The following is a 26,824-nucleotide window of genomic DNA, read 5'->3' as shown; positions in this document are numbered from 1 at the left end:
CCACGATCAAAATTTGTCTGACGTGAAATTATATCATAAATGTTTTCCTTTCTGTATATCCAACAGCAATGGTGCCCCCAGTATAATAGGCTTTTGTAGTACCAATGTGATCAGCATGCATGATTGCTTATGTTTATGTGAAAGCCCGAGTGAGGGACACGTCTCTCCTTGTTATAAAGAACAAATTTTTATTGCAACGCAAGAAACAAGTGGAACAAATGTGGTCCATCACACGTGTAAACAATTTAAAAAAACGTAAGTGCAAACTGAAGTTCACGGCTATCTTGCATAGACAGTAATCTCAAAAGTTTTACAAAAGAAATATTAAAGCACAAACTTTAAAGTCAAGCTAGGACTATATTGCTTGTAAAGAACAAAATACTGTATGAAATATCTCAAACATCTATTTTACACAAGTATCAATATTAACAAATCAACATTTCATTAAAAATGTTAGTAAAAATTCTATTCACAACAAACTTCAATACATGAATTTATCAGCATTTTATTTGGACGGAAAAGAATTCTGAATATTGAAGAAGACTTGTGAGTGCTCTTGAAAATTGCATCAAGGAAAAAAACATGTTACAACTGTGCAAAATATGCCTATACTGTAAGTAATATTTCAGAGAACGTCGTTCAGTAAATATGATTTACTTTAGAACTCCAACCACTTTGTATGATTTCTGAATAATGGCTTTTCAACTTCAGTAAAATATTATAGCAATGACCTAAGTACACCTTTTTAGCGCTAGCATTAAGTACATAAATGCAATGTAGATTTGCGGGTCAAGTACAAGTTCATCCAGAAAGTTTCAAATGTGGTAGGTACTTGGTAGCAATAAAATGACATCTCAAAAGTAGAGTTTGAAAGTCACATCGTACAACTCGGAAGTGGAGTTTGAAATTCAAATCGTGCATGAATCATTCATTGAAGAGATCTGAAAATGTCTGCTGTTCAATCTGTGCATTGTAGTTGTCTATCTGCTTGTTGATGTTCTCCAAGTATTGTTGGATGAATTGGTCCAAACCTGCAAGTGCATGTTAAGGTAAAATGTATGGAGTTGGTAGCTCTCTGCGTACTCAATATTGCAAACATAACTACTGTATCTTTTGTGAAAGTTAATAATGCCCCCATTGTTATAAATACAGAGTTGAACACCTGCCTCGGAAGAGTGGTCACAAACTTAAATCAACACGGAGAAGAACATCTGAAATTTGTCTTAATACACAAAAAAACCATACTAAGATCTCAAGCAGCCAGCAAATACCGTTATGAAATCAAAAGTATATAGATTCATAAAAATTTTGAAAATTATTTTTTGAAGAATTCTGATGCTCACAACATATCATGCATCACTATACATATAAAAAGTGAATAATAATTATGATATACAAATACACTTACAAGATGGAGTGCTATCATTGTAACGCGATATGTTATCAATAGTGATAAGTGGATAAGGGTAAAATCACGGCTGATATTAACCAAATTAAATTACGAAAGGATACCAGGATGAGAGTTGGACTTTTCTCCAGACATATTGACATATTGAGTGCCATTGTAAAACCAGCCCTCGGGTAATGGATCCAAGTGGTGCTTTGTCTGTCAAATAAATAGACAAAAAGAGAAGGGATAAAAACACACTACATTGTCAAAAATAAGTCTACCTCTTTGAGCAACAAGTACAGAACTATGAGTCCCCAGATCTTGAATGGCTTATGTTATATTGCTGTAAAAAAAAACCCTATATGAAGCCGTTAACTGAAGGACAAACACAGGGTAAACTCACATGGATATTTTTCAGCTCCTGTTTTGTCATACTTTTCTTGGTTCTGTGCTCTTTCTTCTGTGGTTTCTGTAAGAAAATCAATTTTCTGATAAAAACATGCCAGCAATACATTACAATATACTTCCAATATGTCAAAAAGCTTTCACTGAAACAAGTGGGACAAACTAGTCGCAGGCAGTCTACCTATTTGTTGATTAACTTAGTAAAGACACAAAAATCTCTAGAGTGAATCATGTGATGAATGAGAACTACAGTATATACATGCATTTACAAATGATCCATTCTCACCTGTTTGGCAGTGGCCCTAAGCCAGTCTTTCAGTGTACCTTCATCCAATTCAACACCAGTGAACACAACAAAGTTTGCTGTTGCTGCTTGTCGTCTTGGAGACACAGGACCATTAGCAGCTGATGGTGGCTGTGGTGGTGGGATTGGTTGGACCTCGGCTGCTGTCATCGCCAAGTAGCCACTTTGAGTCACAAAATATAACTCTGTTGCTTTGTCACCAGAATCTGGTAAAAGCAGCAACAACATAAATGTCAGAAAATGTTTTCAGGGAGTCTGGAATCATGGAGTTGAGAAGTGATCTTGATACATTCAAGTAAATCTTGAACAGTCTTCATGAAAAGATGTTCTGGAATGGGTTATGAGTTTCTCTCTTCATAGAATGCTAGGCAAATGCCACCAGCCATAATCATAGTATATAAAATTATGATATAGACAGCAGCTTTTTCAAAATGACATTGCTTCCATCAATGTGCCTGTAAATTTTTAACACCAATATTATGATGGATAATCCAACTGGTTTCCATGTTACCAGTATATTGTAAATGTACTGCTGCTAAACAACCTTTTGTTAGGGTTCTGTAGAAATAGTAAGATAGGTATACTATTACAAGTGCTACAAATAGTTCAAGGATGACTTACCAGTGAATTTCATCCGTCCGCGTACACAGTAGATGTTGCCTTTAAACGGATTTGTTCCAAGTGAGGCTTTCAATGATCTCAGCTTGCTCATGAGTCTGTTCTTTTCCAAAGGCTGGTTGAATCTGAGACACACTTCTACCATGTCCGGTGTTGCTGAGCCAGAGTCAAACTTTCCCAAAGACCTGCAATTCAGTATCAATTGAATTACTCAGAAGTTACTGATACAACTCATGAAATGAATGTATTATTGGAGCTGAAATTCACACTAGATGGGTCACAGTGGCATTACAAATCTACCCTAGGAGCACCAGTATGTTGCATGAGCATGTCACACAAGAGGATGTCACATCACATCATGTACGATATATTACAGCCCAAACAAGGGACTATCATCAGGAGGCCGAAACTTATGGTATCCTGCCTCAATGGTAAATAGACCCATGTTATGGTTATAATGTTTTAATTACATGCCTCCAATCTCTCCAAATCTTTGGGTTTATTTGCAAATGACAGTCATATGCTTTATTTACATGTTAGATAAAAATCCGTTGAAAAATAGAATGATTTTCATTATTAAATAGCGCTCTGATGTATTTAAACACCTATTGTGTGGTTTAGCAGTCTTTATTTACGCATAAATTTTTAAAAAACCTGATTCCCTCTGTAAAACATGTTATTTGATCATTTTTCTATCCCCAAATTGTCAAGTTGAAAATAGTTCTGGTTCACCTTCAGTCAAATGATGAATATGTGGCCCACTGCCTCATCAACACATTGCCATTGAATCTTATGGGGTGTGTGACATTCGATATGTGAGGCATGTAATAATGGAATATACTGACTGATATGATGATATTACAGCGCTATCAGCTTCAGTCACAGGAAATGATTTTTCAGGACAAGATGCCTTCCTATGAACCATTCAAATTCAAAGATAACAAATGATAGTGTTGCATGTGAGAAAGGAAAGCCCAAGCATACATTTACTTTGCATTACAAAAACTTACTGATATGCTCTCTATTTCCCCTAGTTTTGATAATCATTACTCACCATCCAGGACAAGACAGATATCTTTGTTTTATTCTTTTACTCTCAGTGAAAGCTGTTTCTGACAGAATTGTATCTATATCATTAGACCTGAAAAATAGAAATGTTTTACCGGTCACTTTCTGCATGACATCTGTCCAGAGTTAGATTAATATGGTTGTGTCAATCTAACACTACTGAGAAGGCTATGATTACGAACAACAAAATAATGTAGATACAATATTGTACAGTAACTGTCTCTGTATTTGCTTAATGTTTTTTAGTTTTTCTTTTTGAGGTGAATGTTGGACACTGAGGAATGAAATATCATAAGATTTCCCTGCTGTTAAATTGAGGTCTGATATTGTTTAAAGTAAACATTATGTTACTTCTTGAAATAACAACTACATCTTTCATGTTTCTTGACAAGACCTACGACTGTGACAAAACAGACAATGACATGAATTACACACCTTGTAACTTCACCACCATTGGCCAGGAAAAAGAACACATCAGAATTGATTGCCCTCAGTATTTGTTGCATAGAACTCAGATCAGCATTCTGCAAAACATTAAATTTTCCATTCACTGTTGTGATATAAACTAGACCAATACATAACACAATGACCTGTATTATATCATACCAGTACATTGATGGTGAAAATACAGTAGATTGATTGGTCAAGATGTGAAAATAGCCATGCTATATTTGCAGCACATTGGAACACACACAAAAGTCTCAGCTAGAGGGAGCACATACAAAACTCTCAGCTAAAGAAAAATTCCTCTTTTGATGTTTCACACCAGAATTCCAATATAATGTTATGATGTATTATATCAATAAACCACTTGATTTTGACCAGTTCACTACATGTGCACTCACCATTGCCCGTGCATGTATGTTGTGAACTGGTGAAAGTTTCCTGGTATACCATCGCTGGGTGTGCTTTATTGCTTTAATTTGCCACAGATGTGGTAGCATGTGTGACTGTTTTTTCATCGATTATGAATAATCAAAACATTATTTATAAAGGTCAAATTTTGCAACAGAAAAAATGCTCAAATTAAACTGTTTCTGAATATGCTATCCCGTTTTAACCAAACCTATCAACTTGTACTACAGCTCCTACAGTAAAGTTTGACTGATCTGTGGGGAAATAGTGGTGGGTGGATTGAAAGAACATCACATAGGTTTTTGTGTTGCTTTTTGTCCGTTTTTTTCTCACGTCTCAAAACTGACAAAACGGTAGACTTGAAATACAGTATTATTAGTAAAAACACAACTACTGGCATTAATTACTTATGTGCACATCAAAGGCACTTGACAGGCTTCTTTGGTTAGGGACAAAAACACTGCCTGACAGAGGCTGAGACATATGGCAAAGTACAAGACAAAAGTACGACAGCTGACATGTAGAAACACTTGTGTAAAGACATGCTACACACCTTCAAATCAGTGGAACTGGTGAAAAGTATGTTGTTTACCCAGCCCTCTGCACATTGGTCCAGTAGCTTTGGAAAGGTATACCTGCCATGTAACAAAAGTAAGATTTTGGCGTTTCAAAATAGGTACATGTACTGTAAGATCTGTCCAGCCTTGACTGTGTGACAACAAAAACATAAAAAGAGTAATATTTGATGAGCACATTTGCTCAAGTAAGCTGAATGCTTTTTTAAAGGCATGCCAGAAAAACTGCACTATAATTATAAATACAAAATGATCCTTTGATAGTGTTCAGTACACAAATGCAACACACTGGGAATACAGCCATAAATTTTGAATTCAACAAATTCAGACTTTACTACTCACAGAACAAAAGTAGTAGAAATTTACTCTTATGGATGGGTTCTCTCTCATTGTGTGAATTTCTCAATTTAGAATTACAAAAACATGAAATGCTATCAAGATGTATAAGTACATAAAGAATATATGAGATGTCCTGCAGGCACACTTTTATTTCCAGACTTTTCAATTTCATGGTCTGTGAAGCAGCTGCATGATGAAAACATATTTGGAATCTTTCTGGAGTGAAGTTGTATAGCAGCCTCCTGGAGTATAGTGGCCACAACACTGATTTAAACTTTGTGTCACTGTCAAGAAAATAACGATGAAGAACTAATTTCACACAAACAGGATAAACTTGTGTCTTTACCTGTGTGTCATAAAGCTGTTGATTGGGTTCACACATGTTGTAACAGCACCAATCCTGAGAAGTCTGGCAACGTCAGGGTCAGGATGACATGAAATCGCTTGAACCACTTCAAGTATATCAGTAAAACTGGAAAAGGACAAACAATGATAATTACATTGGTTTCTGCAGTCACAGAACTCATTTGGTCTCTTTGGTACAACAAGAAGCCAAAGGCTTTGAAAGAAGTACAATAGATTTATTTCTACATGACAGTTGATGGTGAATGTGTTACATAATTTTTGTAAAAATCTTTTCTTTACTAGTATGTATGGTTGATTATCAGATGACAATAATCATTTGAAAGTATTCCAACACAAACATTTCCAAATTGGTAAAACTCTGCATTCAAATGGACCACAGTACAAAACAAACCCACGTGTGCAAACGGGCATAGAAGTATGTGTATTTCCATAGGAATTTGAGCACATGTGGGTTTATTTGTACGTGATCTCTTTGGCATACTGAGTCTGTAGAATACATTGTGTCCTTTTTATTCTGGAGTAGAACCATTACTCATCTATTCACCAGAATATAAAACTTTCAGGAGAAGTCAGTTATAGTATCTAACACCTTGAATTACAACTATGCTAAGTAAGCACAGATAGTGCACAAAACATACTTTTACCTACAGTTGGAAAAGGTAGAGATACACAAAGTGGTAACGTAACCTGGTATATACCTGCAACACATGCTAATGAGCTGACCGCTACTCTACCAACTGGCAAATATTGCCATAAAGTACAACAAACGTATGTTTGACATCACATTGTGCATCAAATACGTATACCTTAAGGAAGGTATTTTCATGGCTTTCTTGATGTATTAAATTCACAGATCACTGGGGCAGAGCAAGCAGATATACAGATTATATGTGATTTGTCGCTGTGGTTCTTGCACTGTTCTGTGTATAATGACAAACCACAGTATAGAGGTATCATACCCGGGTGTCATTACAAGCACTCTTTGCTGCTTCCTGGAAGATGCACTGGCCCTCACACCACGTTTTCTGTTTGCTGCAACCATACTGGACAAGGAGTTCTGCAGGCTCTTTGCATTGAATTCATCAACAAAGTCCAAGGGTGGTTTCAAAGTAGTCCATCTGTAAGAGACAGGACCAACACAAGGCATCCGGTAACATTAGATGACTTTGCAGTATTTGACTGGCAATGCTTCAGGTACCATCAGACTGATCATCTGTTTATTCCATGCATAACACATGCTATATCACGGTCCCTCCACAAAAGAGACCGTGGCTATATGGATATTATACATTGATTTGAATCATTTTCATTGATTGGATTTGCATATTCATTAATAGGCTTTGAATAAATGAATACAGTATCATGTCATATCTCGGGGAGTCAAAACATCTATTTGCATTATGACATTTTTAAGCATACACTTAAAAGGGCAAAATCGATTTCCTCCATGAAGCTAATCCTGATTAGATTCATTTCTCACAACAAACTAGTGAATCACTATGAACAGTATCCAGTTACATTTGTTTTCACTTTGAATGTAATGATTATTTCCCTCCCAATATACCGGTACTGTTGATAATCTTACAATGTTTCTAGTTCAATCAGATTGATATAAACTACAGCACTTACCTACTTTCTTCCTTAGCAAGGTTGGTCAGTGTATTACAAAGATGTTCTTTGTGACTTCCCGGTATTCCAGATATTATGTATATTATTATCTGTAAAAGTTCACAATTTATATTCAGTATTTAGCAAAGGCATATATTCTTCTTCACACCATCATCTAGTCAATTTGAATAACTTCTAAAATTATCCTAATTACATCTCTGTTGTGATGAACTAATTCGAGAAGTATACACATGTGAGAGCTACATGTTCAGTGATAGAATGTAAATATAGAAGTTAGAAATTGAATTTATCAACAAATAAGTTTCTACTTTCTCCTTTGGTCACATGGACACCTGTCTTAGGATTCTCTCAAATTTCCCAAAATGACGATACAAGAGAGTACTTCAAGAACATACTTTACATGGAGAAATTTCTCATACTTCACGACCATGTGTGGAATAAATTAATGGATAGTTAGCTGAGAAAAGGTACATTTTTTATGCAGAAATAAAGGACAGCAATCTAGACTGTTTCAAAGTGAGAGGAAGCTGCAATTTGTTGTCATCTTTGACATCTTTATATAACTACCTACCAGTATTACAATTATGAACATGTCCATATATCTCGCTCACAGAATTATGCATGTTTATTTTATATACACACCATTTCATTTTGAATGTTACAGTGAATGTGTGTGAAATAGGCCTTACCTCATCTGCAAAAGTACCAGAGTCATGAGGTTGACCCAGAACTGCTGATAAGTCCTGTGATGGAACTGCCCTGTTACCCAGACTAGTCACTGTCATGTGATCAAGGAAGCTGTAAAAACCACAGTATGGGGTACAAAGGATGTTAATCAGTGCAATTCAATGTGAAGTCTTATTAATAGCATATACCAGATATGATTGCAAGCTTTTTTGATTGTCCTGTTTACTGAATAAGCCTACAGTAAACCTGCTTATTCTGTTATGCAAGTATGAGTGTCAATGTCAGTTTGTTTTGAATTGCTACATATCTATCTGGGAATTATGTTACGCTACAGGAAACTATTATACGAAGTCTGTGACCACTTACTGCAATGGTGTTGGAGAATTTAAATACTGTGTAAGTCTACAAATCAGCTTCATAAAATGAATAGCAATATATGAAAATTAATATTTGACATTAATATAAGATAACAGTGAGTTATGACTTACTCTTTGAGATTGGAGAGTACTGCGCCTGCTTTTTTCATTGGACTGATAACCTTGGACGAAGTAGCACTGTTGACATTGTACTCCATTTGTATTTCATTATGTCTGAGGGCAACCAATATTGAAGAACAGCATAATTATAGTAAATTCAAAAGCATATTTTCATAGTGAACACTATATAACATTTCAATAACACTGACATGGAAAAACTGTTGTTGGTTCAGTGTCTACATCCATGGATTACTTCTTTATCATAAATACCTATATTGAACTCATAAACTTACTATTTCATTTTTGACATGCTTTCATACAGATATCAATTATGTGTGTCACATGGCCGGTGCATCATCGTTGGCTATTTTATGCCACAAATTGGGTCTTCAATAAAGCTGTATTTTGTTAGGTTTTTTCCAAGAAGATTGTTTCAAGGAAAATACAGAATGGGAATATATTTAGTGAGCAAAACCATTAAAAAGTTTTTAAAAACTTGTTCTTCACTTACATAAAGCAGTACTTCTCAGGTAATTCTTCAAGGATTACAAGTTTTGGGTCCTCCTTTGATTCTTTCCATATTGACAATACCTAGATGTAAAGATTGGGCACAGAATCTGAGGTAAAGTTTTTGTACTGCTGAATCTTTGATAAGGAATAACTATCAAATATTTTCATGGCAGTTTAACACATGATTTCATAAACATGCCTTTTCTAAAGTCTATGACTCAATCAGTATTTTGACAGAACAATGGAAAGTCACTTGCAATGGGAGCTAACAAAACAAATATCCTTTTTTTCTAGTGGTAAACCCTAAGGTAGAATGCACCTCCAGAAACAAATATTCATACTCTCTAACTTTTACAATTCTTGTTTGGTTCACCACTTTACTTTGAAGCTTGTGGGCTGATTAAACTTTTCATCAGCTAATTTTTGTGAAAATCAAAAATTTGGTTTATCTCCATAGAGTTAAGTAAGGGTTGGCAGCCATTTTGAATTTCAAGTGTCAGTAAATATTCTGTGTTTTGCTTCTGAGGTACTAAATTTTGAAGAGTGACCCCTGATTTTTATTTTTGATTTTAAAGCAATACAAAAAAGTTTCCTTATGGAGAGTTTGAGCAAAGTTTAAATTCTTTCAATTTTAGGCGCGTACTACCTGACTTTACAAAGGAAGTCATTGACAAGCTACTGTACCTCTGAATAGAATGATCTGTATGCTTTGGTCCTAGGAGTCAATGCAAAGATCATAGTATGTTCCTTGTCTTGACACTGCATTGGAAGCCATTGCCAGAAAGAACCTTTGTATGTGATGATCAGTAAGGCAACCACACTGGGAGAATCCTGCCAGACAAAAGAATAAAACAATTCTCAGATATAGTCTACCAAGCTCACTTCAAAATGTCACCAATACAGGTTGACTACCTTGAATTTGAATGTACTGTCTTTAATTATGTACTTGTCATTATATTGATAATCCTTCCTCTTACCAAGAAGATGGTTTATATCCATGAAAAGTAGTTGTCCTTCCCTTTTACAAAGAGATAGAAATAATTTATCAAGTTGTACTACAATTTGCAAAAGTATTGATTAATTCTATAAAATGACAAATTTATGACTAATCAAGACAGGCTATGAAGCTGTCATATTGACAGCCAACTCATATGCTACAATATAGGGACGTTTTCATCAAAATGGGCATTAAATTTCACACCATATTTCATCTGGGTAAAATAATTCCAGTAAGCCAATAGCTGATATTGCCTACAGTTAGTTAGGTTTTCTACCTACCCCATCGAACATATGTACTTTTTCCATGTGGGACTTTGGTAGGACAATTGGTCCATATCTAGGGTGCATAAACACTAGTCCTCTCTCATAGATAAACATTTTACCTGTAAAATCAAGGAGAAAGATTCAAACAAAGTCAGTTTGAAACATGACTGGCAAAATTCAACACATTTAGATGCCAACATTTATAAAACAAATGCATGCATACACTTTGTAAGTATACCCTGGAGGAGATTCCACATTCAAACATGGTTGTTTTGATAGTCAGAAGAACTCATTTTCTGGCAACATAAATTCTGTTTGTAGCACCATGCATCACTACTGATTATTTGAGATATTTGTATCAATTACCTTCATCAGGAATGCAAAGGAGTTTATTTCCAATCATGTGAGCTGGCTCACCATTGAGAAGTAGCTTGCCGTAGTTAGATTCACCTGAGTCCTATTAGAAAACAGTAAATATGGCATTATAATGTTTGATGAAAATGATGAAGAGGTGATTTACATGTATCAAATTTGTAATATATCATATGAAACCATAAGAGTAGTTCAACCATCTATGGCCTGAATCAATGCAACTCTCAATAGTTGTGTATATGACGGTGTAGAGGATAGCATTGTTTCTGATGTTATAGATAGAATTCAATAAAATTTCGTATTTTCAGTAAAGCTGGGCATTGAAACTTATGTAAGAACACATGTTAGGGAGAAGTAAGCAATTCAGTCATGACTGCTTGTCTAATTGTTCAAATCTTTGAGGACTTAATGTCAAATATCACAAAAGATGAGTTCAAAAGGTTAGTATTTGTCTTCTTGCAGTATGAATACAATGTTATATGTACCCTCATTCCACATCTACTTTCCATGAAATCTTTCAATCCCAGTTTGGTTATACTTGAATTTTTTCATTCATATAGTTGGACCTTCGTTCAAGGGATTTAATGAAAGAAGTGTGTTATTTGATTGAGATGCAAAGCCATTTTTACAGATCATCAAGAACTGACCTTGACAAAGGAATCTACTTCTTGACACAGCTTGAGATCTTCTTCAGCTGCCTGAAATGTTGATAATGTCATATTTCAAGTCAATCAAGAAGAAAGAATACAGTGCTTTGTGTGACATTTGTATGGGATGCATGTTATAAAATTCAATTGACAGCATACTAGGCAATACTGTATAATTATCTGTATTATTGTCAGTATTATCATCTTTTTTATTGATGTCACTTGTACAACATTTATCACCTCATCGTACCATTCAGTAAAACTAAACAGGATTAGGAGTTACTCACTGCCCATGAAACATATCTTGGAACGTGATCTGTCAGAATCAAATACTGACTGTCAATTGTCACAGAATTATCTGTAAAATAGAAGAAAAAATATAGGAAAAAATTGGTTTTAAAGAAAGCACTGTGATTATATAAGTGTACATATGTATATTCCAGTGAATAGTCAGATAAATTCATTGGAGTTTGTAATGAGTTCTACTTGGTACAGTGACTGCATGTCAAAAAAGGTTGCTACATATCATATGATTTACACCTTGGAAGATAGCTGAATATAACAATGATTACTAAGTTAATTTATAAGGCTAATGACGAGAAATATGATGACATACAGCTCTTATTTGATTCAGGGATAAGATTAAAACCCTGAAATGAAGTTGCCACGATTATGACGAATGAATAGGATTGCAACCTTTAATATGGTACATAATGATTCTGTGAATGGATGTCCATCAACTACTTATACAAAGCTGAGTCTTGGAGAAATACGGATATTCAAGACTGTGTGTCGTACCTGGCTGGATTACTTGTAGATTGGACTCAAGGAAAGTTTCGGAGAATGTCAAAGATCCCAAGGTTTTGCCTTTGTGTTCCAGACTGGGTACGTCAAATATGGACAACTGGGCCTACAGAACATGAAAAAAATAAACATGAGACTGATAAATTAAATCTAATGTATCACAACATTCTAATAAATTTACAAACTATGGTTTTGCTTCTCTTTCCTCACTTTTTAAAGCATGCCAAAATGTCCTATATTCAACCTATCAGTATGATCATTGACTTTTTATACATTATTCTGGTCTTTTAAGGTAGAAGTGCCTCTGGGACAAATATTCAGAATCTCAAACTTTTACAATTATTTTTGGTTTGGCCTACAACTGGGAAGGGCTTATTTCGAAAGCTCACAGAGTAAGTGAAGTTTTCACTGGCTTAGTTTTGTGAAAATCAGGAATTTTTTTTTACCCATGGAGATAACACAGGGATGGCAACCATTCTGAAATTCAAATATTGGTAAATGTTGGGCAATTTATTTCCATAGTATTAGACTTTGGCAAGTGAATCCAAATTTTATTTTTTTATTTTGAAAGAATGGTTGAAAGTTCGCTTGTGGAAAATTTAAGCAGAGTTTAAAATCTTTCATTTCAAGATGCAAACTACCTTAAAAGCATTATTGAAACTTAACAAGAGAGAAATTGGAAAATTGCCTTCCTGTTACTCTTTAGATACAGTCACAAAGATCACAATTTTACACAAGTACTATAAAGGTATACCATATCTACTATTTGTATATTCTTGTCTAGACTTACCACTTTGACCAGAGGGCATGGCTGCCCTTCCTGTAGTGTTACTGGTTGGCCATGGAGATCAACTGCTTCCAAGATGAATTCAATATGTTCTCTGTAAAGTGAATGAGAAGATTAACTTTAGGAATCATTATAATAGAGTTGTAGGGCAGCAATCCACTTGCAAAAACACAAATATTTTTTGTATTTCAATGCATTAGATACTTATATGGTCAAAAGAATCTTGTTGGCTGTTCTCGAATTATCAATATGTTCAAAGATTGTCACATTCAATGATTTATTGCTAAGGCTAAAGAATTTGTGTGTTTGTAACGAATATATCTCACAGGCTAGATGCAAAGTGAATAAACATGTAGTTGAAAAGTAGTTAAACAAATACACTTTATGATTCATGTATTTGAACCTTTTACTGCAAAGCATCAGTATTATCTCTGGTTAACTGTGTTGTTGACCTTGAAATTGCATACATGGGATTACGAAGTAACTGCCCATCTGCATGCTTTGGGTAATTTTACAGTTTAGGAGGAAATAATTTCTGATTTTTTTTGCTGATATCTGAGTCAAGGTGTAACAGATATAGACCATGCTGGATATAATTATCAGGACAGGTGCTATTTTCCTTATACCCTTGGAAATGTAAATGATGGGATTAATAAATTCAAGTTCATTTTTGCTAATTGTATAAAGGAATTGTCATTTGACCCTGATTTTTGTAATCAAACCATGAATGGTGTTTGCAACAGAGTAAAGCGGTCTGGATTTCTGACCTTGATGATAGGAAAGCACTGCTGATGGGTAGTTTGTGTGTTTCACAACCTCTCTTGAAAGTTTCCATTAGGACTGCCTCTGCCTGTAGAGAGAATCACTCATACTGTCATCTTGATGGTGAACTCATTTTTCAAATTGAACAGCAAGTCCTGGAATGTCGTGTCCAAAAATTGAAGCCAAGGTAATAGAGGGCAGTGGTATCAAAACAATGTATGACAGATATTTTAATTGAATAGAGCATGGGTCCCTCTATCACCATGCACAGAGCTATGCCTTGAGAATATCTTTAAGAGTTGATGAAGAATCAACTGTTGTACTTCAACAATGTTGTTTAAATCTACAGCAAAATTGATCCTCCAGCTGAGGAAATGGGTGAGAATGTTGAGAATGCTCAAACATCTTACCTTTTTAACTCTGAGTGACTGTGTGTATGTCTTGATGGCCATCATCACAGCATTGACAGCTTCAACATACATTCTACTCAGGACACTGCATTTACAGATACAAAACAAGTATTTCAGTGCAGAGTTTAAAACACAAAGGGAACCGTGCTTCAGGATACCCAAAATCATATGAAGTATTTCATCAACTATTTATTTTGTTTATTATATATTTAAAATATATCCATATATTTTTTGCCAAGTGTCTATTTATTTACACTATTCCGTGAAGATGAGAAAAAGTCAGTCAAAGAACATTCAAAACAAACCAGTATAAGCTTGCAGATATTTTTCAACAGCGAATCAAATTGGAAGTTCTTCATTTGGCAATGTTGTGGTATATCAAAGCAAAGTGAAGTCCTTACACTAGACAAAATACAACATAGAACATTCAAACAAGCTTGAGCAAGCCCAACAGTTCCAGAGGGTACACGACTGAAGTCCCTCTGGAACTAAAAATTCAGTTGAAAAAATATTAGTGGAGTCTATTTTACAGTGAGTTTAGTAAAAATTATCAGTCTCAGTTATATCCTATAGTGATGTGAATCTCCTGCTCTGATATGATGACACTCTATGGGTATCTTTCAAGACATGTTTGTACGTATACGTAAAGATGAACGGAAGTCATCTAGGGTGAACTATCCTAAGCTCATCTATTTACATCTGAAAGCAAATGACCTCCATTAAAAATACATGTGTTTAATAAAAATGTTGAACGTCTTCATTATTTTCATACATACACTTAGAGGTGTCTCTGTTCTATTTTTGTGTGAATGTATAATGGATGAAATTACATGTAGCAAACACTGATAGAATACAGTTCAATTCAATGAAATCAAAGTTATTTACATGTAACTGTAGAGTCAACAAGTGTATTAGTCTTTACCTGAGATCTGTTTTCTCTCTCATAAGATCACCAGCACCTCCTGCAACTGATGTAGAAAACAAACAAGCATTTTTTGAAGATATGTTGATGAGCTGCAGTGGATGTACTCAGGAGAGCAGTCAAACTATTAAACAGTTATAAGTTTTATTTTCGATGAACTTGCATACTATAATAACAAATTCAGCAGTCTGTATAGAACTTCAGTTAGCAGATTTGGCATACAATAGCAAGAGATCTTCAGTTAAATGTGTATGTTTCTTCTATTTCTTTCATAATTTTCATGGCTTTTATAAAAAGGATGACAAGACAATATTAAATGGAACTGTAACTATTGCACAGCTTTCAGCATAGTTTGTTTTACAATTTAATCTTTATCACACTTTAGTGATGTACTTTCCCATGTTTTTCAACAGTCATTACAAAATACAAGTGTACCTGGATATGGGATGTGTCCACTGCTGAAAAAGTATGTTCTAGCACAGGTGATTGGTCCTCTTGGTGATACAGCTTGACACACCTAAGCAAAGAAATCAAAATTGTAATTTGTTGCAAAATGCATTCAATACATTCTTCTTGAAATACAAGTCATCGTTGATGACACAGTCCCCACATGGTCATATTGTGTGTTTGTTGGTTGATCAGATGTAAATGAGTGAGTAGTAGTGGTGTTGGTGGCAATATCCGTAATCAAGACGACACATTGCGTGCACTACAACAGTAGCAGTACAGTACTAGCTTGCAAACCTCAAATAGTGGTAAGCAGGTACATGTAGTCATGTGATCTTACATAGCATAAGTTTTTGAAAACAGATGCAGACTCAGATACTTATATACATTCAGGAAGTTTCAACATCAAATTCTGAGAATTTCTCCATCATATTGGCTGATAAAATAATTTTTTTTCTCAAGTTTATGTATGCCATAGTTTATTTTCCTTGAGCTGAAGCTTCAAAGAATTCAATAAGCAAGGCATGTCAGAGTAATACTTCTTGACATGAAAAATTCACAACAAAATGGCCTCATGGTGGCCATACTGTATGATATCCAAAAATAATTTGATGTGCATGTGTAAGTCATAGTTATTGTCCTTGTGCCAACCTTGAATGAAATTGGTCCATGTACGTACGCATGTAAACATTGTGATTATGTCTGCATAAAAGATCTTATGATGAGAACATACAAGTGCTTACCATATGCGTAGGATGTCTTCCATTGATTCCTGACTGACTCACAACAAAGTTGTCTGATGTGCCCATCTTCCTTGCAGCCTCCAATCTATGCTTCTCTGACTTTGTACCAAACAGTGCAAATGGCCTCTTTGTACTGAAACAAATCATTTGTTCACATGGACAAATTGCACAGAATATATATTATAGTTTCCATTCCAACACACTAACAAAAAAGCCCCACATACATAACATGTAAACTCAAGATTTAAAGAACATGTCAACTGTATGGGTCAGATTTCCACATACATAACACTGAAGCACTTTCACAACTTGTACACCTTGTTGTTAGTGTCATGCTACAATTATGCATTAAAATCCATAGCAATAGGTGGAAAATCTTTTTTCTAGTTTATTAACTTCAAACAGAAACTGCATTGATGGAAAATGTCATAAAGGGTTATTGCAGAAACATTACATGTTGTCAGTGGTTTGCTCCTTATACTCACTTCTTTTCTCCCTCTGTCTTGGACACATGGCCGTGTGTGTAGTAACTTTTCAGAGGCTGGTGAGAGGCAATATATCATGAGTTTATTTACTGAGTCATCTGTAATGTACGTACAAAGGTACCGCAACACAGTCAAAGTTAAGACATTCATAACATGAAGTAACTTACCTCAATGACAGTAGATTCTGCTAGCTGACTTAAACCAGATGGACTGAAAGAAAAAATAGATTTGTAGAATTTTGAAATGCATTCATAGAAGGATCATGTGCAATAGCTGATCTCCAACATTACTGCACTGGACTCTTGAGCCTTGTAAGGTTGTAAGTGATGATACATAGAAATTCATGCATCAAGTTAATTCTTCAAAAATATTGACTCTTTATCACAGATTATATCATACATAATTTAAACAGTATATGAATTTAAACTACCATCTGATCTGAGGGAGTCATTCTATAGAAGGGAGCCCTTTAAGGAACCAATTATGCTAAGCCAGGGGGTTCTTCTGATTTGACAAAACTTCGCCACAGCTATTTCACTGAGGATCAGATTTTTTGAAAAATTAATTTATTCCATAACATACTCTTTTATGCAAAACTATTTTGCTTATGCAACCTTCAGCAAGCCAAAGAATACTGCTACAATAAATTTTTGGATCACAATTTGCAAAAGTTTGGAATACTAATGGTTTTGTGTTTGTATATGGTAACAATTTCTTACCTTGAAAAAAAAAGTTTGAAACAGTTGCTGAAATTTGCTCACGAAACTTCAGACTATTCTCTTTCATAATCAAGATCAAAAATTGGGGGTCACCATGCAGTGTTTGGGATTTACAGAACACATTACCTAAAAGTTTGAAACATTTGAAATCCAAAATGGCCACTCTACAGGGGCTTCAATGTTTTGAGTGGGAAAAGTCGAATTTTTTCACAAAAACCAGAAACAACTTACTACACAGGTTTCAAAATGAGTCCCAACAAGCAAATGCACCAGCAAAGAATTGTAAAAATTTCAGAATCCAAAAATCTGTTGCTGAGGTGCTGTCTGCATTATTAATGCAACACTTACTGTTCAACATCAATGTTAGCTAGCATAGACTTCCACTGGCGTTCAAACAAAGGCACCTGTTCAGTGACCAGCATCTCAAGACTGACAGGGTCTACCATACTGTACATGTGATGAACATCTTCACTGACATCAACAAGCTGTAATGATAGTTACACAACAATAATCAATTATCTATGATTCAAAACCAATGCACATCTTTTTTGGCACAATAATTATAATCTTATTTTTCTAAAATGACATTATAGTCATTAACAATTACAGAAATGCCTGAACATTTTATTTACAAATTAGGCAAATATGATAAAATATTAGCTTACACAGGTGACAGAGCCTTTACTTATACTATGCCCTTTTCAGTTGATATACACTCCCTCTATGGAAAGGGATTTTCATTTAGTCATTGCAAATTGATTGCTATACTTTCAGGGTTTTTGTTTCGCCTTGCATTTTAAGCAACCGCTGTTTAGCCTGCTCAGAATCGCCCACAAATAGAAGATTCAAAACTTTTCTTTGATCCTTTGTTCAGTTCAGCTACAATTCATGACCATGAGACCCTTTCTTGTGTGGCCTTGTACCACCATAGTATGTAAATTCAAGATACTGCGGGACAGACAATGAATCTTACCTCATGTTTCATTGTGAAGAATCCACCACTGCAAAGAAGCATTTCAAAGCATTGAGGACATAAACATTATTCAAAATCCAGTATAACTCAGGACTAAACAACTTAAGCATTATTTTTGTCACAGCTTGGCCAGTACAGTTAGCAGGGTACCTCTGTTCATGTAAATTTATGAATTGAAGTTCTGTGTTTTCAAAAGATATTTAATTCGCTCAAAAGCTTACCGGTGGCCTTTTATTGAAATAAAGTTGGTTATTAATTCATCCTATACCTATTTTGTCACAGCTGCTTTTGAATGGTCACATTTGTAGGACAAATACTACAATAGCACATAGCAAGCTCTTTAGTATTACAGGTCTTCCAGGAACCCTGACTTAAGCAATACAATTTTTACATCAATACAAAATTTTAACTATGTAAATGTTTGGTTTAGACTTACCCTCCAAACCCCTCTAAAGCAAATGCCTGTACAACTGGCCACTTCTCCACGGTGAATGGATCAAACTTTTGAGGATGTCCTAAAAAAGATGTACAGTTTAGAAATTCTGTATTGTCATATTAATTTTGGTGACCAAAATTATATGAAAATAAAAATTAAAAAAAACAAGAATGTAAATCAATATAACTTTAATCAACATATATTACTTGTGAGGGTGTAAGTCTGGTTGGTATACCTCCACAATTGGAAGTGTATTTTAACTTTTTAGCTAACCTCTAGCACTGTAAGGAATGCCAATGTTGGGACAACCTTGGACCATTTCAATAAAACTGTAAATCTTGAACTCCTCTGCTGCCTCTTCATCTTCATACTGTGGATAAAATGTAATTGTAAAGTTTGGATTTGAAGTCAAAATGTTGCAGATGTCCTTTTGCAAAGTAGTGGCCATACTTTCACTGCTGTAGAATTATTGTGTGATTTAAAATTCATCTCCCCAAACCCTTGGAAGAGCAGAAAAGCTGCATCATCAACCTGATTATTTCTATACAGTACATGGATTATTGGCTGTCAATTTGGTATATAGCATTGATGGTTTTGAGATTTCTTTTGTGACAAAATGGAAAAATTTACCAATAAATGTACAGTGTTGAGATGTATCTCTGTTCCAACAAGGATATTGATGCAACAGTATGTTTCTGCAATTTCTCAGCATTGTTGTTAGCAAACGGCCACAACAAATGATGTACAGCAACATACCTTTGGAGGTTAAAAGGTGCAACAGGGAAATACACAAATCAATAACAATAGTTCATTTGTTTGATCATTTCCACTACAACCACACAGCTGTAACTTCCACTAAATGTTCACATTCTTATCTAGTTGTGAACTTTGCAAGAATGTTCATATAAATAAGAGACAAACCTCTTTGTCTGTCATACAGTGAATTCTCAGGTTCCTCCAATGAGCAATGTACGGCAGTAGGTAGAGGTAGTTGATGGGATTACAGTACACATGGACACTGTCTCTCTTGATAAGGAATATCAAATCTATTTATGAAAACAAAATCGAAACAAAGCATGACAAATCATGCAAAATCATTGAAAATTTCCATTTGATCAACTGTCCTCCTCTGACATTGGTTTCATTCACTCTTATTTTTTTCATTCATTTAATTACAATAATTTTGATAAAATTCATCTGAAAGATGTCTCTGACTTTCCCCAAAAGATGATACCATAGTACCCTCCCACAATTTGATTGAAAAAATAAAGTAATACATCCAATTATTGTTTTGTTAAAACTTGATAAGCTATTCCATAGGTAATTTTACTACAGTTTACAGTAACATATTCCTGAAGTAAACTTGTTAGTTGTTCATAATCAATGTTATCAAGTATTATTACACCTCACTCATTCAGCGTGCACTGCCATTGGTTAAACACGACTCACGTGACATGTAAAAGAACGTGATGATGCCCTCTGCGAATGTGATGATGCCCTCTGCGAACTTGATGATGCCCTCTGCATTTGATATTACATGGATGACGTCATTTTACTTACTGCGCATCCTTTCTGCGCAAAACAAATTGTCGTTCGCTTGTTGTACTTTGCAGTTGGCAACTTATGGCTGCGAAACGTCTTGCAGAGCTGTCACCGGCACAGTTAGACGATATTTTGATGCAGGTAAACAGCAAACGAACAAAAATGGCAACAAGGAATGCAATTTCTGTGTTCAGCGACTATGCTGGCAACAAATTTGGATACGCCACCGAGGAGATCGGCAAACTTTAGCAGCAACCCTAGCCTCGGCATTGACATTTTACGCTGAGGTCCGGACTCAGAAGGCGAACTGTACTCGAAGAAGTCTTTGTGTTTTTGTTTCTTTGCATGTTTGCTTGTTCGGTGTAATAAAAATAATAACACATGAGAGCTAGGGCAATATCATGATTTTTTGCCTGCCCTCGGGCTGGTGGTCATGATCGAAATACTGATGATGCCCGAGCCGTAGGCGAGGGCATCATCAGTATTTCGATCATGACCACCATCCCTTGGGCAGGCAATAAATCGTGATATTGCCCTCGCTCTCATGTGTTATTATTTAAATATCACAGCTTACCATCAACTGTTTCTTCTGGAATCCTGAGCTGCAATCGAAACACGACAAAACTTCAAAATGTATTTGGTGATATTACAATGCGATCATTCATTGCCATGATATTTGTTGGTAAGTTAACCCTTTTCTGCCAAGTCCATATTTCACCATCAGGTCAAGATGATTAAAATTAATGAAACACAACATATTCCATATGGTGTATTTTAACATAATTCTGTATATTTGAAAGCTGTTGAAAACATAAATACTGTAAACTTGATTTTTTGGACTAAAGATGCAATAACAGACCAAGCCAAGTGGATGAAAATACGTCATGTTTTGGCTCAATACCACTTTTACTGACTTGGCTGATGGGGAAGTGATATTGTCTGGCAGGAAACGGGTTAAGTTATATTGCATATGAATGAGTTAGCAGAAAAGTTTACATTGAAACTTTCTACTTAAAGACCTTTGAAAGTTCATCGAGAGGTCATCATAAATTTTGCTGCAATGTTATTGAAAGAAAGCTCCACACATTTCGACTGAATTTGAATATATATATCATAGATAATAAAGCATCTTACCTTTCAATTTCATCTTTCCGTAAATCAAAGAATCCAAACAGCAAATAGTTTACCAATTCATTAGTGCCATCATTATACCTGGAATTGAACGAAAGATGTGTCAAGTTTACTGACTTGCAGTAAATGAAACATTCAGTGTTAAAGACTTGAACACGTATTGTTTGAACTGTGTAATACATTCTTTCCCCAAAACAAAGAGGAATACTTCCTTAGTTAATGATTATGACCCAAAACACTGCATTTCACATAATGTGTGATTGTGGTCCCTTAACCAAACTACACTATAATCTCCAATTTTACATTTGGGTAAAGTCAAATATTTAATAGAGGATATGGATTTGTTAAAACATCAAAGATGTTGCTCTTTACCTGCTGTCAATGCCAAGTATACAGAGAATAGCATCAGGACTTGTTGATCTGCTGGCAGAACCTCCTTTCAAGAGAGACTGGATGTGACGAAGCCTAGCACCACTGAAAATGTCAGCATACAAAAAAAAGAAATTAGTTTTGTCACTATCTCATCTGAACAATGTTTTCTAGACCAGCTGCGGGTTGCACTAGAATCGATCTTTGGCATCATGAAAGGATAGATTTGCCTTTCACTCAAAACATCAACCATGCATCATATTGAAGATGATTCATATCTATTTGTCTTTTCCACTGTAAAAATGCTGACAGTGAGGGCAGCATATTATCCACAGAATACTGCAGGGTTAACATATTTTTCTAATCTTCTGGCCCATGAAGGCGCGACATAGGCTTTTTCTTTATTATCGGATAATATCATCTAAAATTTCTAAGTTAGAGAGTTCCAGGAACATGAGACCAAAGTGATCTAATAGGGATAATATTATCGATTTTATCCGATAAAACAGCGTTTTTAGAATTTTCCACCCATCTGCTTCTAATATTAGACTCTAACTTAGAAGTTAGACGATATTATCGATTTTATCGGATATTATCCGATAAAACAGCATGTCGGGCATCTGCCTCTTCCCCACTCGTCTAATATTAGACTCTAACTTAGATGTTAGTGTCTAATATTAGACGAGTGAGGTATGGCTGATGCCTGACATGCTGTTTTATCGGATAATATCCGATAAAATCGATAATATCGTCTAAAATCTAAGTTAGAGTCTAATATTAGACAGGTAGTGAAGTGGCCACTATATTATCCAATAAAAGAGCATGTCTGGCATCTGCCTCTTCCTCGTCTAATACTAGACTCTAACTTAGATTTTAGACGATATTATCGATTTTATCGGATATTATCCGATATTCATAAAACAGCATTTCGGGCATCTGCCTCTTCCCCACTCGTCTAATATTAGACTCTAACTTAGATTTTAGACGATATTATCGATTTTGTCGGATATTATCCGATAAAACAGCATTTCGGGCATCTGCCTCTTCCCCATCCCTCTAATATTAGACTCTAACTTAGATAACTTAGATAATATTATCCGATAATGCCTATAGTGCCAATGTCGCGGTATCCTCTTCTGGCTACTGTCTTGCCACTCTAAAACTATAACACAAAAATTCTGAAATTAAGAGACTGAAATTTCTTCTATGGTGAGGCACTGAGGTTGCACTGTCACTTACTGACTCTGGGGTGTTAGAGAGGCTGCCTCTTATTTATATCTATAAGGACTCTCCCGACTTTCAGTATTTTCACTATTTGTCAAAACGGTCGTTATCCCTGCTAGCAAAGCATCGGACACACAAATAGAATTGTATTAAGCGTTAGAAGATAATTTATATTTCAAAAGAATATTCAAGACATAGACTCAGCGACGACGGAACTCAAACTGTAGCTTTCAAACAGTAAAATATCGCAGCTTTGCCAGTCTCTGATCGGATCAGCACTATATTATATAAATGTCCTGGTCATGGAGCTAGATCGATCTGTCACTGGTATAAATGGCGCCTCCATGCCCGTCCATGACATACCAGCTGACAGATCGATCTATCTCATCCATGACATTTACTATTATCCCATTTGAACAGTTCAGTTCAGTTCAAAGGGGAGTGGACATCTTTCGATAATAGCATCTCATGTGAAATCCTGTTGGTGGTACGAAGTGTCTGTCTGTATTTCTCTTGAAACTATTCACATCTTTCGAGTGCACCACTAAGTTGGGTAAAGATTCCCACATATCAACGACACTCACAACACTTCTCTAACAACACTTAATCTTTTGTCGTTTAAAAATGCACGCTACGTATTCTAATATTCAAATGACAGGAGGTCAGTGGCACAAGCCGTTTTAGAATGAATGATTAATAATACATGCATTGCAATAGTTTGTTGAAAGGGCCAGGGGTGTCCATACACCGTACAGCGGTACGAATAGTGCACTGTGCAGATCAGTGCACGGCAAATAAATACACGGTAAGAAATTTTACAAGCACGAAAAACATCACATAGAGGTGCTTCCATACCTTACTGCAGAGCTAAAATTTTCCTGGCTTATATTTCTGCGGGCTGTGGAAGGCCTCTTTGGCGCCATAACAGACGAATTCCAATGCGATCACAGAACGAAACGACAACTTGTTTTCAAGCAAACACCGCCATGTTATTTTGGTCACGTGATCTTCGGGTCATGATGAAATGACCTCACTCATAAAAGAGACACCTGTTGCATATGTAGCGTAGTTACTATATTCGCAAAAAAAGTACAAAAAACAAAAACAGACGAAAAACGCTTAGAAAACAATACAATGTAAAACGTTACTTTGTAAAAGTCGATTATTATAAAACGGAAGCTGTTTTTTAGAAATTATTTCGGTCTGACTTCTTAGCCGAAAAATCAAACGATGAGTGAATTAGAGATATAAGCTTAAGTTTACGTGTTCGATAAGCTAAGATGATAAATCGATGATAAAATCGATGATAAAATCGATGATAAAATCTGATAAAATCTTGATTAGTTCGAATCGGTTTTTCAACTTAGCAACTTGCAAACGTGCGGCAATAATGCTACTATTTTTTTCTTTTATAGTACACTTTTCCCTATCCAATTTTAATATATATATATATATATATATATATATATATATATATATATATATATATATATATATATATATATATATATATATATATATATATATATATATATGAGAAAATACTGACAACACCATATATGGGTGTTGATTGTCTGGTATTCAAAATACGTTTGCTCATGGTGTATTAGCAGATTAGTCGGTTTAATAAAGTTGTACGGAAAAGGGATGAAGGGCTCAGAGGTAAATCAACGGTTCTTTTGATGAAGTATACTATGGAGAGGAAATTAATTAGAAGTCAGTTGAGCAGGTGTTAGGCATATATCGTCAATCTTCCCAATGCGAACGGTTAGTTATCAAGATCTTCTGAGGCCTATACTGTATTTAGCTCGTCTAAAGCTCTGTTGGTATTATACTGAAAGATTAGTCGCTCGAGGACGCTCCCTACGCTCTCCTCCTCTTACGGGAGAGCAGAGAGCGCCCTCGAGTGACGGACCTTCCAGTCTGTGTTGAGGCCTGGTCTATGTTGGTGTTGGCGGGCCACAAAACTATGTGTGTTCGTGGAAGAATTATCAAATTTGAAGGACTATCAAATTTGAAGGACAACAAATAAATCTGTCGACATGATCGATGAACTGAGCTTCTGTAGAACAACACTTGTCATGTCTTGTATGTACATGTGTTTGAAATTACCCCGAAAGTCGCGCATAAGTTGCAATACTGTGCGTTAGCATCCCGGCCGTGTGGATTTACCTTGAAAACGAGACTTCAGCAAACATTACTTTAAAAGTTTAATCGTCGACAAAATTAATGATTCGCCAAAAGTTACGGTCGGAAGCAAACATAAGAATAACACCTATATTTAAACGTAGGATGCCGAGGTTTTGGGAAGCACCGAGGTCCTCTGTCTTCATCGGTCTTCTCGATCGTGTATATACCGCCACTTTTCGGCGTGAGGAGCAAGCCTCCTACCCCTGGCCAGGACAAATTCTCTAACCGCCGATTCCAGACTTTCAACTTCTTTTGCAATCCCACTTTCTTGACAGTCGAAATATTACGACACGATTAGGCAGAGTTGGAACATGAAGGAGCGACATAGGCTTTTTCTTTATTATCGGATAATATCGTCCAAAATGTCTAAGTTAGAGAGTTCCAGGAACATGAGACCAAAGTGATCTAATAGAGATAATATTATGATTTTATCCGATAAAACAGCGTTTTTAGAATTTTCCACCCATCTGCTTCTAATATTAGACTCTAACTTAGAAGTTAGACTATAAGCTTATTATCGATTTTATCGGATATTATCCGATAAAACAGCATGTCGGGCATCTGCCTCTTCCCCACTCGTCTAATATTAGACTCTAACTTAGATAACTTACATAATATTATCCGATAATGCCTATAGTGCCAATGTCGCGGCATCCTCAGTTGGACGTCAAATGTTTTAAAATTGATATGGTATTTTGCGCAAAATGCAACAAGGAATCTATTCAGTATGTAGAAAAAGGTTGTCTTTAAAAGGATGCGCTATTTCTCACTCACTCACACACATACACACCTACACCCCCCACCCACACACACACACAAACAGTTTTCAACGACACGAAAATCCAATTTTTCCGATGGAGTTGGCGACTGAGTGATGAGCATTGTGAATTTAAAATGTCAGTAAATTTGAAGCTCTCCTCTCAGAATGATTGTGACTGATTTCACTTTTTCTTTCGAAGAAAATATCTTAAATATTCCTTGCGCAAATTATGAAGTTTGTAAAACTCAATATCGAGTTCACTCTACCTTAAAATTGAAACCGAAACAGGTAAGATTGGGTATTGTTTAGTGTAGATTTTGCGAGTGTATATTCCCTAGATACAATCAATGCGGGCTCGATCGCTGTATTTATTTCGGCTGACGATATTGTCGGAACCATTTATACGTTGCAAGTTCGATATTCTGTGTCTACAGCATTGTTCATACTAGGTGTGAAACATATCTTCTTTACATCGATATCATTCCATAAAACTAAAATAAAGTCTGACATTCGTGGCAAATACATCATGGCGCAGGCAAAGGAAGGTGCCCTTATTTTCAGATGGCTCTAACTTAGGAAAGTAGTTTTAGAGTTAATGGATATTTTGACGAAAAAC

At 35.5% G+C, this 26,824-nt stretch overlaps 1 protein-coding gene across 1 annotated transcript; it reads right to left on the bottom strand.

The window, feature by feature from the left end:
- Positions 1-165: 165 nt before the first annotated feature.
- On the bottom strand, positions 166-24,269 carry LOC139119855 (dynein axonemal assembly factor 9-like). The gene is made up of 37 exons (XM_070683777.1): positions 24,114-24,269; positions 22,038-22,139; positions 21,669-21,746; positions 21,109-21,136; positions 19,914-20,038; positions 19,266-19,362; positions 18,993-19,071; positions 18,557-18,584; positions 17,932-18,068; positions 17,032-17,074; positions 16,865-16,920; positions 16,380-16,512; positions 15,625-15,706; positions 15,190-15,235; positions 14,268-14,352; positions 13,863-13,945; positions 13,099-13,189; positions 12,303-12,414; positions 11,792-11,862; positions 11,505-11,555; positions 10,852-10,942; positions 10,501-10,604; positions 9,907-10,053; positions 9,224-9,303; positions 8,725-8,826; positions 8,239-8,347; positions 7,550-7,638; positions 6,880-7,038; positions 5,901-6,026; positions 5,194-5,275; positions 4,221-4,309; positions 3,772-3,858; positions 2,721-2,902; positions 2,082-2,305; positions 1,794-1,859; positions 1,513-1,606; positions 166-1,031 (listed from the first exon to the last, which is right to left on the bottom strand). The coding sequence occupies exons 5-37, from the start codon at positions 19,926-19,928 to the stop codon at positions 925-927; spliced, it is 3,147 nt and encodes a 1,048-aa protein (XP_070539878.1). The 5' UTR covers positions 19,929-20,038; positions 21,109-21,136; positions 21,669-21,746; positions 22,038-22,139; positions 24,114-24,269; the 3' UTR covers positions 166-924.
- Between the last annotated feature and the right edge of the window lie 2,555 nt (positions 24,270-26,824).

Source organism: Ptychodera flava, chromosome 20 (genome assembly GCF_041260155.1).
Source record: "Ptychodera flava strain L36383 chromosome 20, AS_Pfla_20210202, whole genome shotgun sequence".
NCBI classification, from domain to species: Eukaryota; Metazoa; Hemichordata; class Enteropneusta; family Ptychoderidae; genus Ptychodera; species Ptychodera flava.
This window is presented reverse-complemented; position numbering and strand designations above follow the sequence as displayed.